At 39.9% G+C, this 14,730-nt stretch overlaps 1 protein-coding gene across 4 annotated transcripts in view; it reads left to right on the top strand.

Annotated features, from left to right (window-relative positions):
• PIP4K2A (phosphatidylinositol-5-phosphate 4-kinase type 2 alpha) overlaps positions 1 to 14,730 on the top strand; it is a 179,365-nt gene that overhangs the window by 110,862 nt on the left and 53,773 nt on the right. For all 4 annotated transcript variants that reach the window (XM_038391963.2, XM_038391962.2, XM_038391965.2 and 1 more), the window contains one exon: positions 7,175 to 7,327. In XM_038391963.2, coding sequence (XP_038247891.1) covers positions 7,175 to 7,327 — 153 coding nt within the window. The remainder of the gene's footprint in view (positions 1 to 7,174; positions 7,328 to 14,730) is intronic.

Here is a 14,730-nt window from a genome sequence, read left to right as displayed (position 1 = left end):
TTGGTTTATAATGAAAGACATGAAAGGGCCATAAAAACATTTAATTTATCCCCTTGCAAGGGCAGAATACAGCTGCTTTATAGTGCCACTCTTAAATGCATTTAAAGGATAAATCCGTCACCTTCCCTTCCCAGTCTATACATTTCTAAAGTGCAACAGGTTTGGTTTCTTTCCCTTTTCTTTCTCTAAACAAGAAAAAAAAATTAGAGTCTGAGCGGTTTTGAGAGGGGGTGTACACAGTCTAGCACTTGCCATCGCTCATCCCTTTCTATCTGTTCCTTCCCCTCCACTATTCTTTCTTTCTCTTTCTCTCATTTTTTAAAGATACCGTGCGTCTCGGAGCTCCTTTTATCTGGGTTACCTTTGAGATTGGGAAGGAAATAAGAAAAGACTGACAATCCATTTATAAAATCCCATGTACAGGAGGAGTTATGACAATTAGGGTGGCTATATATGCAAGGCTCTGGCAATGAGTGCAGCTAGCTCTAGAAGAGATAAGCTGAAGAGACCTATGCTGCTTTCTTTAAGGAGGTCAAATCCAGTTATCTTTATGTATATTGATGCATATTCAGTTTCTTATGTCCTGTTTGCTCACTTCCACTAGCATGCTATAATAAAAATCATCCAGGTATTCAATGTTGCCACCAAAGTCTAAATACAACACTGCTGTTTTACCACTTTCCATCACAGAAATCAGTGTGATACATTTTATCTCAGAAAAACAGAATTAGGGCTGTTTTTAAGCTGACTGCTAAAGAGCAACACAGTTCAGGGAATACAACAGTATTTTTCAGTCTGCCTGTTAATCACTGTAACTTGAACACTTTTTTGGGTATATCTACACTAAAATAAGATGGTGCTTTTAAGAAAAAAATGTTTGTTCTAGTCTAGACTTATCCCCTGAGGTTAGTATCTAACCTTAAAGAGGAGAAGTCCAAAAAATTGCACCCATTTTGTGACGCATGCTGTGCACTGAATGCTACATTATTTTACTGTTGTTTTCATGTCTGGGTCTTCTCTTACCAGCTGTCTGTTCATCAGTTACTGTACCAGACCCAGCTTCTATCAGGATCCCCTTGTCCATTCTATACAATTCCTTAATGAAAATTGGCAAGGACCTGTGTGAAGCTGACACGAAACACAAAAATGCCAATTGCCCCATTTAAACTATTCTTTACTTCCCTTTCCTACCCAACAGTCTCTTCCTTCTGCATCATCAATACACATGCTACATATCTTTAGCATAACTTGGAAATGCAGGGACACAAAGCGTTTTGGTGGATAGTGTCTGTCATTAAACCATGAATCAGGCAAAGCATATATGCTAACTGCCTCTAGGTGGGAAGGTTTCTTATTTTTAAAATGCATTTAATTTTTGACAAAATAGCTGTTTCCACGATATGGCTCCCTAAAACTTTTCTAGTCCAGTATATTTCCAGTTTGTGTACCCTTTCATTTACAAATGTTGGCACATGTGGACAAGTTTTCCTCCCTTTATTTAAAGATGATTGCTCTGATGTCCAGGCAACAGGGCTACATGTTCTAATGAAGGCTAGCTTTGAAAATTTGTAACTGGGTGATAAATGTAGCTAGTGTAGTTGTGAAATGAGAAACTTCACATGCTCTGTGGAAGTTTTCTCTTAGCAAATCCTTTGTTTCTGTTTGACAGGACAAGTGTGATTAAATTGTCTGCAAACATCTACCAGTAGAAAACTCAGTACTACATTGGAACTACCAGAAAGTGGTAGCCTTTTCCAAGCAAATATTGTAATTGGCACAATACGAAGATAGAACTTCCTATAAATATTCAAACAAATTAATTTGTTTTTCAGATCTCCTAATGCAAATACAAAGAAAAATCACAAACAACTTGCTAGTAGTATTAGAACTAAATAATACTCTTTACTAAATCACTTGTAGCCTTTCTTCTAAGGCTTAAGGGGAATCGTATTCTTCAGTGCCTGCCATTATTTCAAACTACATTTGTGATCAAAACGTGTCTTACCTAGGATATGTCTACAATGCTAGTGTTAGGTCGACTTGCAGTCATCGTAGTAATTACTGCAGTGGTTCACGTCCATATTGCTCTCCTTCTGTTGGTGGTGCACATCCTCACCAGGAACGCTTCCACCAACTTAAGAGGGCTGATGGGGCTGGGGGGAGGTGAGACCCTAGGCTCTCAGTTCCATGTAGGTCCCAGCTAGGAGCCTGGTTTCCTGGCTCCCTGTACCCCTCTGGGAGCACAACTTCCCCCCGGGCTCCCGGCTCTCTTCTGAGATCAGAGCTTCCCCCCAGCTCTGAGCTCCCTGCTCCTCACCAAGAGCAGGGCAACCACCCAGGCTGTGGCCTCTGCACTACCTACCAGCAGTGAGCCAGCTGCCCTGATTCTCAGCAGGGTGCGTGAGCCTCAGTGCAGCTGGGCTCCCAGTGTGGAGCCAGGCAGGCACAGTCCATCTGAAAGTGGGCAGCCTGGGCAGCAGCCCGGCTGGGAGTGGGGAGCCGGGACTCTGGGGGCAGTTGAGCTGGGAGCCTGGGCAGCAGCACCCCCTCAACCTGAAGCAAATACTCACCAGCAACCACACGCCACACAACAGAACCACTAACCCAGGAACCTGTCCTTGCAACAAAGCCCGTTGCCAACTCTGTCCACATATCTATTCAGGGGACACCATCATAGGGCCTAATCACATCAGCCACACTATCAGAGGCTCGTTCACCTGCACATCTACCAATGTGATATATGCCATCATGTGCCAGCAATGCCCCTCTGCCATGTACATTGGCCAAACTGGACAGTCCCTACGTAAAAAAATAAATGGACACAAATCAGACTTCAAGAATTATAACATTCAAAAACCAATCGGAGAACACTTCAGTCTCTCCGGTCACTCGATTACAGACCTGAGGGTGGCTATCCTTCAACAAAAAAAAACTTCAAAAACAGACTGCAACGAGAGACTGCTGAATTGGAATTAATTTGCAAACTGGATACAATTAACTTAGGCTTGAATAGAGACTGGGAATGGATGAGTCATTACACAAAGTAAAACTATTTCCCCAGGTTATTTCTCCCCCCCAATCCCACCTCCCACTGTTCCTCAGATGTTCTTGTTAACTGCTGGAAATGGGCTACGTTGCTTGTCACCATGAAAGGTTTTCCTCCTTCCCCCCCCCCCCCCGCTGCTAGTGCTGGCTCATCTTAAGTGATCACTCTCCTTACAGTGTGTATGATAATACCCATTGTTTCATGTTCTCTGTGTGTGTGTGTGTGTGTGTATAATTCTCCCCACTGTATTTTCCACCAAATGCATCCGATGAAGTGAGCTGTAGCTCACGAAAGCTTATGCTCAAATAAATTTGTTAGTCTCTAAGGTGCCACAAGTACTCCTTTTCTTTTTGCGAATACAGACTAACATGGCTGCTACTCTGAATGGAGTTTCAGAAACACTAGCAAGAAGTTTCAGTGATGAAAAGCCTTCTACATTTTGTATGTGGGGACAAATTCTGATATCCTTACTCAAGTGTTGTAGCACCTTTCTTTGCAAGTAGACCCTTCTTCCTTTAATGTGACTATGCTGTAATAAGTGGCCCTCAGTGTAGAAAAGTAATGTGAATCTGGCCATTAATCTCCAAATATTGTGACTGAAAATGATGCTGTAGATTACTTAATAGGAACTGAAAATTTCAGAATATGCCTTCACACATCCACCTTCACTCACCTTTCCTCTTCCCTGTTTCAGTAGTGGCGGTGTGGACCACACCTCTTTGCAGTTCTTCATAAAAAATATGAATGCATAACAATTCATGTCCTGCTCCTCAGTTAATTGTTTTCAAGATTTATGCCACGTGGCTCGCAAGTCCAAAGTTAGGGTTCATCAGGAGTAATATATTCAGAGAACTGCAGTTATTGACAAATAACCTAGTTTTATTTTTATAGTTACCAGAGAATAAGACACCTTTTTCTTCTGGGAACAGTTGTAATTAATTACCCAGTAACTCCTGTTGTTGGTAACTAAATTATATCCTAATAACTGAGCAAGAGTTCATGTGACTACTGTACATGCAACAATAACCTGTAATTTATTTTTCGAAGAAATAATTTATTATATTAAATATTTAATCTTTGACATTAAGTCCTAACATTTTTCTGGAGGTGGTAATGAAGCTGACTTCTACTATCTCCAGGATCTGAAAAGTTTCTATTATATAAAGCTACATTTTAACCCATTACAAAGAGCTATGGAAACAAAACTGTTACACTGCAGCGTTTTGGGGGAGGAGTGGAATTGTATTGAGAATTTCTAAGATCATCAACTTAGTTGAAAATTAGTCTTTAATTATAAAATAAATGGAATGCTGAGCATCAAATGTAGCGTTAAGGTGGTTGGTCCAGTGTCTCACAAATAAAGACCACAATCGTAAACAAAAAATAACACCCCTGTGGCAGAACATTCCCTTGGTCATCTTTCCAGTGTGGAGTGAGGAACAGGGAGGGCAGTGCAGAGGATGGAACATCTGAAAGTAGATGATGATGTATAAACTTGCAGGCTTCCATTGTATTTAAAATAGTGACTCAGAACATGGTGTGCAAAGCCTATCCTGCCTGTTCTGAGGAATCTCCACTTGGGGAAGTGGGTCTTCGAGATCCTTCCCACTGCAGAGAAGGAACTGGGCCATCAGTGGCTGCTCCAAAGGTCTCTTTGGATCACAGGAGAGGAAAGGGACATTCAGTGCCCTAGCATATCAGCATCCTAAATCTGTATGAAGAAGACAGTGGAAGGAATCACCATGCAGCTGTTTCATCACATATGTCAGGATAACCCCAGCTGACCATGTTTGCCTTTTTAAAAAAAAAATAAAATAAAATAAAACACAGAACCCCCGCAAAGTTTTTCTACTTTTCTCCCACACTCCATGTTATAAGTAGTTTTCATTCCAGTTGAGCATTACATTTATATTTGGTATCTCACTGTTCTTGCTGGTCCTTACTGGCCTGAATAAAGAAACCTTGTGGAAAACCTTTTCACTTAGTATTTAGGCCCTGATTCGGGAAAGCCACCTGAGTTCAGGACAGAATTTAAGTGTGTGTTTAAGGCCCATTGAAGTCAATGGGATTTATGCACCCTTCTTAAAGTTAAGCATATGCTAAAGTGCTGTCCTGAATCAGCACCATCATCATTCCCATGCCTCATTACAAGTTACATAACCTGGCTAACAAATGACATCTTCACTAAGCACTTCTAATTTGGGAGCCAAATACTACCTCTGGAGCCATGCAGAATATGCATGGCTCCAAAGTCCAAGGGACTTGTATGTGTTTCTCCTAAGAGCAGATTTGGATCCTTGCAGTGCTCAAACACACTGATATATAAATCACAGTTTCACTAAAATGTACAGTACATCTTCCTCAGTGTTTCAGTAAGACTGGAAAGTTTGTTACTTTTTGGTGGTTTCTGCAGTAAATTAGAACAAGAAAGGTCTTTCATTTGCATTGCCATTGCTGTGTACAGCCTCAACAATAGCTCTGGCATAAACAGCTATTATATTTCTACCAGTAGTTGTATTTTGCTGTGCTGAGCAATTGATGTATTATTTCTGGCACACAGTATATTGTGTATTTAATGAAGAAAGAAGCAGAGATAATTGCCCCACTAAAGGGACCTCCGTGCCAAATAGATGATGATTCTGTTAAAATAAACCTTTGTGGTTTTGGCCACTTGTTCGCATGGAATGAATGTGCTTATAATAACTTTCTGAAAATGTTCTTATGCTTGCACTGTGATCCTGCATCTATCTCTGACTCTTTCAACAATGTGCTATATTGAAAGATTAAAGTACATTGTACTGTGTTGCTACTGTAATTATTCTGCCTGTTTTAAGAGTACTAGAACAAGATATTTGCTGGCACTATCACCATTTAAGGATTTGCATTTGAAAGTTGCAAAGTATAAATTTATATTGTATACAAAGTTTTAATATAATTTTCTATGCAAATGGCTTTTTCCCCCCAGAAAAACAATATATTGTAAGAATTCATCATATATTTAAAGGGAATGGGGGTTTTGTTTGTAGCAGCATTTGTTTGAGTAGAATGGAATTATATGCGGTGAGGTAGAGGTTGGATTACTTTCCATTGTAGCTAATGGTAAGCAAAGTGGGGACTGGACTGAAGGCTCTATGAACCCAGAGGTGGTGGTGTCTCTGAATATATTCCAAGAACTCATACCTAACTTGATTAGTCTTTTTGGAGGAAAGTCTAATTTTGTAGAGATTTAAATAGGGTGTAAGAATGGTATTGTATGTTCTTACTATGTTTCAATTTCATTATCACTTTTAAAAATTGTTTGGTATACCCCAGACATAGTACCTACCGGTATAAACATTTATATCTAATTAAAGTTATTTTCAGCCAATGGTACACTCTATTTGTTGAACTTTACTATATAATTTTCATTTTGCCAGTCTTAATGGTAAAAGTAATGCTGATCTGAGTACTCATTGGTTTTCCCTAAAATGCAAGAGAAGTAGCTTGAGGTCACACAAGCATCAGTCTAACACCTGCTAATCCTGTCGCACTTTGTATCTTCAAAGCATTATACAAAATTAACTAATCCTCTGAGCTCCCCTTTGAGGTAGGTAGATACCCTCATTTTACAGAAGAGGAAACAGACTGCACATAACTTGCCCAAGGCTATGCATCAAATCAGTGTTAGAGGTGGGATTAGAACCAAGGAATTCTGACTCTCATCTCATGCTTTGTGTGCTAGATTACACTGATTCAGGTATTAATTAATATTAATATGACACTGCTCTAGCTGATTCATCTTGTATATGCAATTATTGTGGTGTACTATTGTATTTCAACTGTTTTATTCCCTATTTAATTTTCTTCCAAAAACTGTTTTTAAAATAAAGAGTACGAGATCAATGTAAATTAACTTCAGAAAGATCATTTAAACATTGGTGGATGCTGATATTTTTATCTTTGCAAAATATTTTGTGAAGTAAATGACCATTCAGCCAAGCTAGCAGCAGACAGGCATTTTGGTAGAATTGAGCAAGGTGCAAATGTTTTGTAAGAGAATAGAAAACAAATTTGAATGTACTGTATGCATTTCAACTGTACTGTGTATTTTTGTCTGACATGTTTTCCTTTTTTTAATTAATGTGGCAGAATTCCTTGACGAGAAGTGCTCCACTTGCTAATGATTCTCAAGCACGAAGTGGTGCCCGTTTTCACACCTCATATGACAAAAGATATGTTATCAAAACTATAACAAGTGAAGATGTAGCAGAAATGCACAACATTCTGAAGAAATATCATCAGGTAATATCTTAGTTACTATCAGGAGATGAGAAGTATTACAAAATTTAATTTGGAAAAATTTAAATGAAATTCTCTGTGATAAAGGAAGCGTTTTAAATGTGTGCTATTTTGGCTATAGAGATGCTGCATTATTAATGTATTGTCAGTTAATTTCAGGTTATTTTTTCTTTCTCTAGTATGGCAAAAGATCTTGATAAGTGATTGTGAAATAGGATCAGTTCAGATCATTTAGTTCATTTTCCTTTTGTGCGTCACTTACTGTCATTGACTAAATGCTGGTTATATATTTTAGTAATACTGATTGCGAGTGATAAATGTTGCATATATATATAAAAATGAAAATAAAGTGTTTGCGCGTATGGAGAATGCATGATGCTGGATAAAAAGGTTTTATCTGTATGAATTTGAGGTACTACTCAAATTTTTGCTACTTGTGTGGCAAAGCCATGAGGGAGTAATATACGTCATCTCAGATGAGTGCTGATAAATATAAATGTTGTGCTTTTGTAATCTCTGTCTGCTTGGTGTGGCATTCTGTCCCCATCCAATAGCACCTAGACCATCTAGAGATTAATGAATCTGCTACAGCCTTAGCTAAGAGCCATGTGGCTTTTAGCTCATGCATTTAACTCTGGAGGTTCCAGGTTTGATCCTAACTGACGATGACCAGGCTCTGTCAGTGTTGCAAGTGGGGGTAACAAGTGGGGGTTACAAACTGGGAAGTCTCTTGTGTGTCCTGAGCTCTTCCTCAGCTAGGTGAAGTATGTAACCAATGCTTACTGGGTTGGTGCTGTGTCCCCCCTCTAGTGGCACCTAGACCATCTAGAGCAGTGATTCTCGAACTTGTATACTGGTGGCTTCTTTCACATAGCAAGCCTCTGTGTGATCCTCCCCTTATAAATTAAAAACAATTTTTAATATATTTAACACCATTATAAATGCTGGAGGCAAATCGGGGTTTGTGGTGGAGGCTGACAGCTTGCGATCCCCTCTCCTCCCCCATGTAATTACCTTGTAACCCCCCTAAGGGGTCCCGACCCCCAGTTTGAGAATCCCTGATCTAGAGATTAATGAGTCAGCTACAACCTTATCTAAAAAAGCCATGACTTTTAGCTCTTGCTATAGAGGCTCATACACTAAGCTTCAGAAGTCCCAGGTTTGATCCTGCCTCCTGATGACTGGAGTCTGTCGGTGTTACACTATGAGAATAGGCATGTGTTACAAATTGGAAATTCCTGAAATTGGAGTAGAATAGCCTTATATAGTATCAGTGAAGTGGGACACAATGAGGAGAGTATTACATAGGAAAGAAAGAGACCAGGGAGCAGGAATAGAAAGAGGTGGGGGAGGCAGCAAAGGAGATACAGAATCAGAGGCACAGACAGAAGAAGGCAAACGATGATACTGAGCAACAGGATAAAGGTGTCGTGATCTCCCTTTCTTCATTCATAGCCTCCTTAAAACTTCTGCAAAGTACATCAGTAACAATTCATCAAATATAGGTCACTTACAAAAAAAAACAAAAACCTTTTGTTGCTTCACAATTGAACCTTCAAACACTGGTTTATGGGTCTTCTTTTCAAATGTTTATAGATATGCATAACTGTATGCACAAATGCAAGAGTACTGTGTGTGTATGTACTGCTGGATCTGACACACAGTGCAGACTTACAGAGTTACTGGAAGTCAGGCCTGATATCATTTATTTGAACTTCCTTGCTATATTAATTGATGCTGCAAGAAGACGGCATTTCCCTCTGTTTCTTTAGTGCCAATCATATTAATGGTGCTTATTACATAATACCAGTGATGGTGTGTGAGATTATGATAATTTTATTAATCCTGAAGCTCAAAATAAAAGCTGTGAGCAACTGTGGTGGTAAGCAGGTGACTTTGTGTCAGGGAGGGGGCAAATGAAGAGAATGCAAAGCTTTGTCCTTTTTTTCAACTTCTAGGAATGGGGGTGGAGAGGAATGCTTAAACTCCTTTCTCAGTAGGAAGAAAAGAGAAAAGTTTCTGCTTTGCAGCATCTGAGGGAAAATAGGGAAAGAGTGATGCTCCTTCCTTCCAGCAGCGAGAGGGGTGCAGAGGAGAGGCTGAAAGAAAGAATGAAGCTCCCCCTCACTCTTAGCAGCTTGGGGCAGGGAAAGAGGAGGAAAGAGAACAAGACTTTTTTGCTCAATCCCCCCAACCTTTGGTATGTGGGAGAGGAGGCTTCAGATTTATCACATCTGTAAGCCAAGGCCATAGGAGCATTTGAGTCCTTTAGCAGATTCCAAGGTCAGTATTCTGAGAGGTACTGATTACCCCATTTCCAAGCATTTGGGAATGCTGCTCACTTGGGTACCCTCATCAAACCCCACTCAAAGACCCTCATTGCTGCTTTTAGCTAGTAGATTTATTCCTCTGACAAGTAAATATCTGATTTTCAGGCCCTGCCTCTTACTTATTATTCATCATCATCCTACTGGTCTTCACTTGAAATCAAACTGTAAGTTTATGTAACATCTAAAAAACCTGTTCCTTCTGATATTCTGTTTCTTAGAGAAACATAAACTTACAAAAAATAGAATTCAGGAGAAGTCAGACAAAATGAACAATTTTACATATTGTTTTAGTCAAAATGTTCATACTTGTGAAAATCTTCCTTTAAACACAGCACAAGCAAGCTAGGAAGGCTGTCTCATATCTCAGGATCTGACATCACAAACCACTCGTACATTACTTTCATGATGTCATCACAATCTGTTGATTTGTGTATTACTTCACAGTTACCTGGCTATATTATCTTTGTTTGTTTCTCTCCCTCTGTATAAATGCAATATAAGATGAATGTATTTTTATTTTGCTGGAGATATACACTGTCATTTTAGTAAAAGATGATACTTTGAAAGCTTCTTAGTGACAATTTATCCATTAAAATTATTCTCTAATTGTAACTTGAGCTTTTTTTAGTTGATAAAGCTTCCAATCTTTGTATCATAGCTTTGATCTCAAAGACATTTGATCTGTAAATCAGTGCAGCAAACAGTGTTACCCAGTTTATTTGTCCAGGTAGTTAATGGTAATCCTTATTATCCGTGAAGTTAATTATACAAATTTTGAACCAAATTTTTTGGTTGAACTAGGTAAAATTCAGATTACCTTTCAGAATAAACAATCACACCTTTCAAGAGTTTGACTGAAGGACGAGTCTAACATGAATGAAAAATCCTTGAGGGTGTTTAATGCTTCTGTGGCATTTTTAAAATGTCAAGCTCTAAGTTAATACCTACAGTAATAGTAATTAATAAGATGTCTGCACCAGGGGTACATCGGTGGACTTTACACCAATTAAAGAGAACCAAATATCATAAGAATGGGGAACATGTACTATACATACTTGAGAATGATTTTAGCTTGGTTATTTAGGTACCCGCCTGGAGGTGGGAGATGCAAGTTCAACTCTCTGCTCCAGTGAATTAGTTATTATTATGTATTCTGTCCTTAATATTGTTGATTCTTTAGTAATTTGAGTCAGGTGTTTGGAAAAATGGGGCTGGTATAATCTTTGGATATAGTATTAAGAATTAGATATAAAAATACTTTCTGCTGGAGAATTTCAATATACTTAACTAAGCTAAGTTAGCTAAGCTTCATAAACACTGAGAACCAGATGAACAGAGCAGTTTCAATGTACAGTATTTTTCCTTGGGTGTTCTTGACAACCTGCTGTTAAAAGAACAAAGTGATTGTGATAAAGCTGAAAGAAAAGTTAAATCCAGATAACTAAAATAGACCTTGTTGCAGTGGCATTTATATTGGAGTTGTTATATCAGTGCACATATACTATATGAAACTGCCACTGGGAAAAACAAAATCAGAAAGTCTTTAGAAGAGCTGGTCTTGGACTGCTTTTTAGTAATTTGTCAATGGGACAATCAATATTCATATAGTGTATGATGACCACTAATCTCTAACCAGTTACTCTTCTACACAATGCAAGTTGATGGATTTTTCCAATACATAGAAGATAAAACTAGGTTTTCACTTCTACCAGATTAATATCCTTTTGTGTTTAAATTTTCCAGGGCTCACAGCGGTCTCCCTGGATGGTGTATTTCTAATACAGTATTGAGTAGCATTTTTCAAAACCTGTCACGTTAGACTTTTCCCCATTTACAAGCTTATTACTGCTATTTTACATAAGACTTTCCATAAAGTAGCAGAAAATAGATGAAAAGATCAAATTTAATTACTCTAATATTAGAAACTAGTTATATACAAGTATCCACAATTAAAAAGTTAAATTGAACTAGTCTTGAAAGTATTACATGAAAAATTACTATAAAAACAAGAAGGGTCACTATTTATTTTAAAAAAAAAAAGAGAGGTGATTGAAGCTTTAATTTGACTTACTAAAGCCTCTAGTCAACTGATCAGATGAGTCTGGGACTTTGCTTTCATTCCTATAAAACAACATCAACAAAAACCCGGTAGCTCAGTGGTGAGAGCACTCACCCGAGACATGGGAGAATTAGATTTATGTCCTTGCTCCAAGAAATATTTGTTTATACAAAGTGGAACACCTCCAACAGGAGAGACTGAGAGAGACTCACCCCAGAATACCCAATAGCCTGGCCCAAAAATTCCCAGCCTGCTCCTCACTGATTATATTTTGTGGAGGGCCTGATCCAGTAGAAACACCTAATTTGAGACTCCTGCCAGGACGTAGGTGTATGCTAGAGCTCCAAGAAGCTCAGCAACATCAGGACTTTTAGGCAGTTTTGCATATACTCACTGGCAGAAATCTAGGAGCCATGGGAATTTAGGTACCTGCAGGTTTAGGTGGCAGCTGAGTAGGGAGTTTTGAAGCTGTCAATGGTGTTTAAGTGTTGGACTTTGCCACCTCAAGTGGCAGTTGGTAAGTGCATACTGTCAACATTTAAAATTCTGTCTTGTATGAGGAGAATGGAGAATAAGAGCAGTATGCAAATACATTAGGGAGCTTTTAGTGCACAGCATCAGGGTCCACGTGGAAAATTAGTGCACAGAATGCTGGAGTTCTGTAGATGTACAATCCATCTTGCTGCACAGTAACTGTCTAGACAAGCCCTTAGTCTGAATTTTTTTAAAAATGTAAAGGAAGACATTTATTATTGACATTAGACTTTAACCTAAATTTAGAGAGTCATTTTAACTATAAGGTTTTTATTTTTCATTGAGGATAAACTATTTGAGGTACATTTAGTAAGGCATGTATGTCAAATTTTCTAGTTTGTCATCATTTTAAATGTTTGAGAAGCTTCTGAAAATTCCACCTCCTAATTATAGCAGAATTTTCACAATACTGTATTACAAAAGAAAAAGATTCCTTAATATAGTGAATTGGGTAAATGCAGTCTCCTGTTTTAAACCTCTTCGGGATAGGATTTTAAAAACTAAGGCGTACTTGTGGAAAATGTAGAGAACTGATGATTTTCAGTAGAAGTCACTCTTTCATGACTAAGCACATTAAAGCTGAAGTCTTGTGATGGCTACAGTTCATCCATTTTCAAAAGATGCAGTGTAGCAGCATTCTCATTTGTCACTATGGTATAATTCTACAAAAAGGCAATTTGATGTTCTGTTAATATTAAAAGTGAAAAAATACCAAGTGAGTAAGGAAAAGGTAAACACGCATTTTATTTGTGGGGTAGCGAGATCTTCAGCATTTAAAAAACTCGAGACGCTGCAGCAGCCATGAGGTGTTAAGCCTCGTCTAGTCTAGAAAAGTTGCACCATATTTATTTTTAAATTGATTTAGTTTGTGTGTCTTGTTTAGAGGGCTACACCAATTTAACTTGATCATTTTTTAAATCATGTTAGTTAAAACAGTGTAATTTTTCTAGTATAGAAAAGACTTTAGAGCTTGCAGGAAAATGCAAACCCTCAATCAAAATGTACTGAGATAAACTCAGGACTGACTGCTGCAAGGTTAGGGTAGAAAAGTCCCAGAAGGGTAAAAGTCCCTCCTCCTTATCAACTGAAGAGGGGTGACTATAGGTCAATCAGGTTCAGCTGAGAAGGGGTTACCAGAGATCAATTAGGCTCAGCTGAGAGGGAGTTACCTGAGGGCAATTAGGATCAGCTGATTCCAACTAAGGTCTTCATGAGACCTTTTTTAACCCTCCCCTGTTTTGGGGGGGGTGGGGTGGGGAGTCAAGCTGCCAGTAGGCGAGGAGCAGCAAGACAGCAAGCCTCACCAGGAGGGGAGGCTGCATTCCCTCTCATAAGGGAGAAAAAACAACCTAAAAGACTGGCTGAGAGAAGGAGCGGACTGCCCCTGGGCAGCCAAGTGGGACTTTTTACCCCAAGGCCATCTCACCAAGGCTAAAAACAGCTGAGGCTGGTGAGACCGAGAAGGTGCCTTGCCACACATGGTGCCAGGGATGGGATCCTCTGAGTGAGACTTCTTGGCAAACCATCTCAGGGCAGGGTAAATCAACCCCAACTAGAAGGAAAAAATGGAAGATGTATTGAAGGCATTGGTGCAGGCCACCACAGCCCAACAAGAGGCTACCAGGGTTCAGATGGCTACCCAGCAGGAGTCGGTGCAAATACAGCAGGAGACTAATCAATTGCTGATGAGCCAGGCGGCCCAGGATCGAGCCATCCTGCATGAGGTTGTGAACCAGCTAAAGGCCCTGACCAACCTCACGCATGACTCCCACGGGACCTAGCCCCTGCGGGTCAGCAGCTACTTGCAGAAGATGACGATGGACGATGATATAGAGGCGTATCTCCTCGCATTCGAGAGAACAGCCCTGCGGGAGGCTTAGCCCCAAGACCAGTGGGCCAGTATTCTGGCTCCTTTTCTGTGTGGGGAGGCCTAAAAGGCGTATTTTGACATGACAACAGAAGCAGCTACAGATTACCCCCAGCTGAAGGAGGAGATCCTGGCGAGGTCTGGCATGATGACAGCTATAAGGGCCCAGCGATTCCATGAGTGGGAATACTGGGACAGCAAAGCACCAAGGTCCCAGCCATTTGACCTGATCCACCTAACCTGAAAGTGGCTGTGACCCGAGACCCACGGCCTGGAAAAAATTGTGGAAGTCATAGTTTTGGACAGGTACATGAGAGTGCTGCCACCTGACATACAAGGGTGGGTCAGTCAAAATGATTCCTCCTCCTATGATGAGCTAGTTGCCCTCGTAGAGAGACACCTAGCAGCCCAAGAACTTTCTCAGACCACCATGAAGGAATGCGCTGAAATAGGAGGCAAGTCTCTGTGCCGAGGGCCCGAGTTGCCATAGCCCCGGGCAGAACTATGGAGGGGAAGAAGGAGGCTGAAGAGTGGCCAGAGATTGCAGAGGGACTTGGGGCCTGGAGGAGAAAGACTCGGGGGGGGGGGGAGGGGTAAGGCCCAACAGCCCAAAAAA

The sequence above is a fragment of the Dermochelys coriacea genome, chromosome 2 (genome assembly GCF_009764565.3).
Source record: "Dermochelys coriacea isolate rDerCor1 chromosome 2, rDerCor1.pri.v4, whole genome shotgun sequence".
Lineage (NCBI taxonomy): Eukaryota > Metazoa > Chordata > Testudines > Dermochelyidae > Dermochelys > Dermochelys coriacea.
This window is presented reverse-complemented; position numbering and strand designations above follow the sequence as displayed.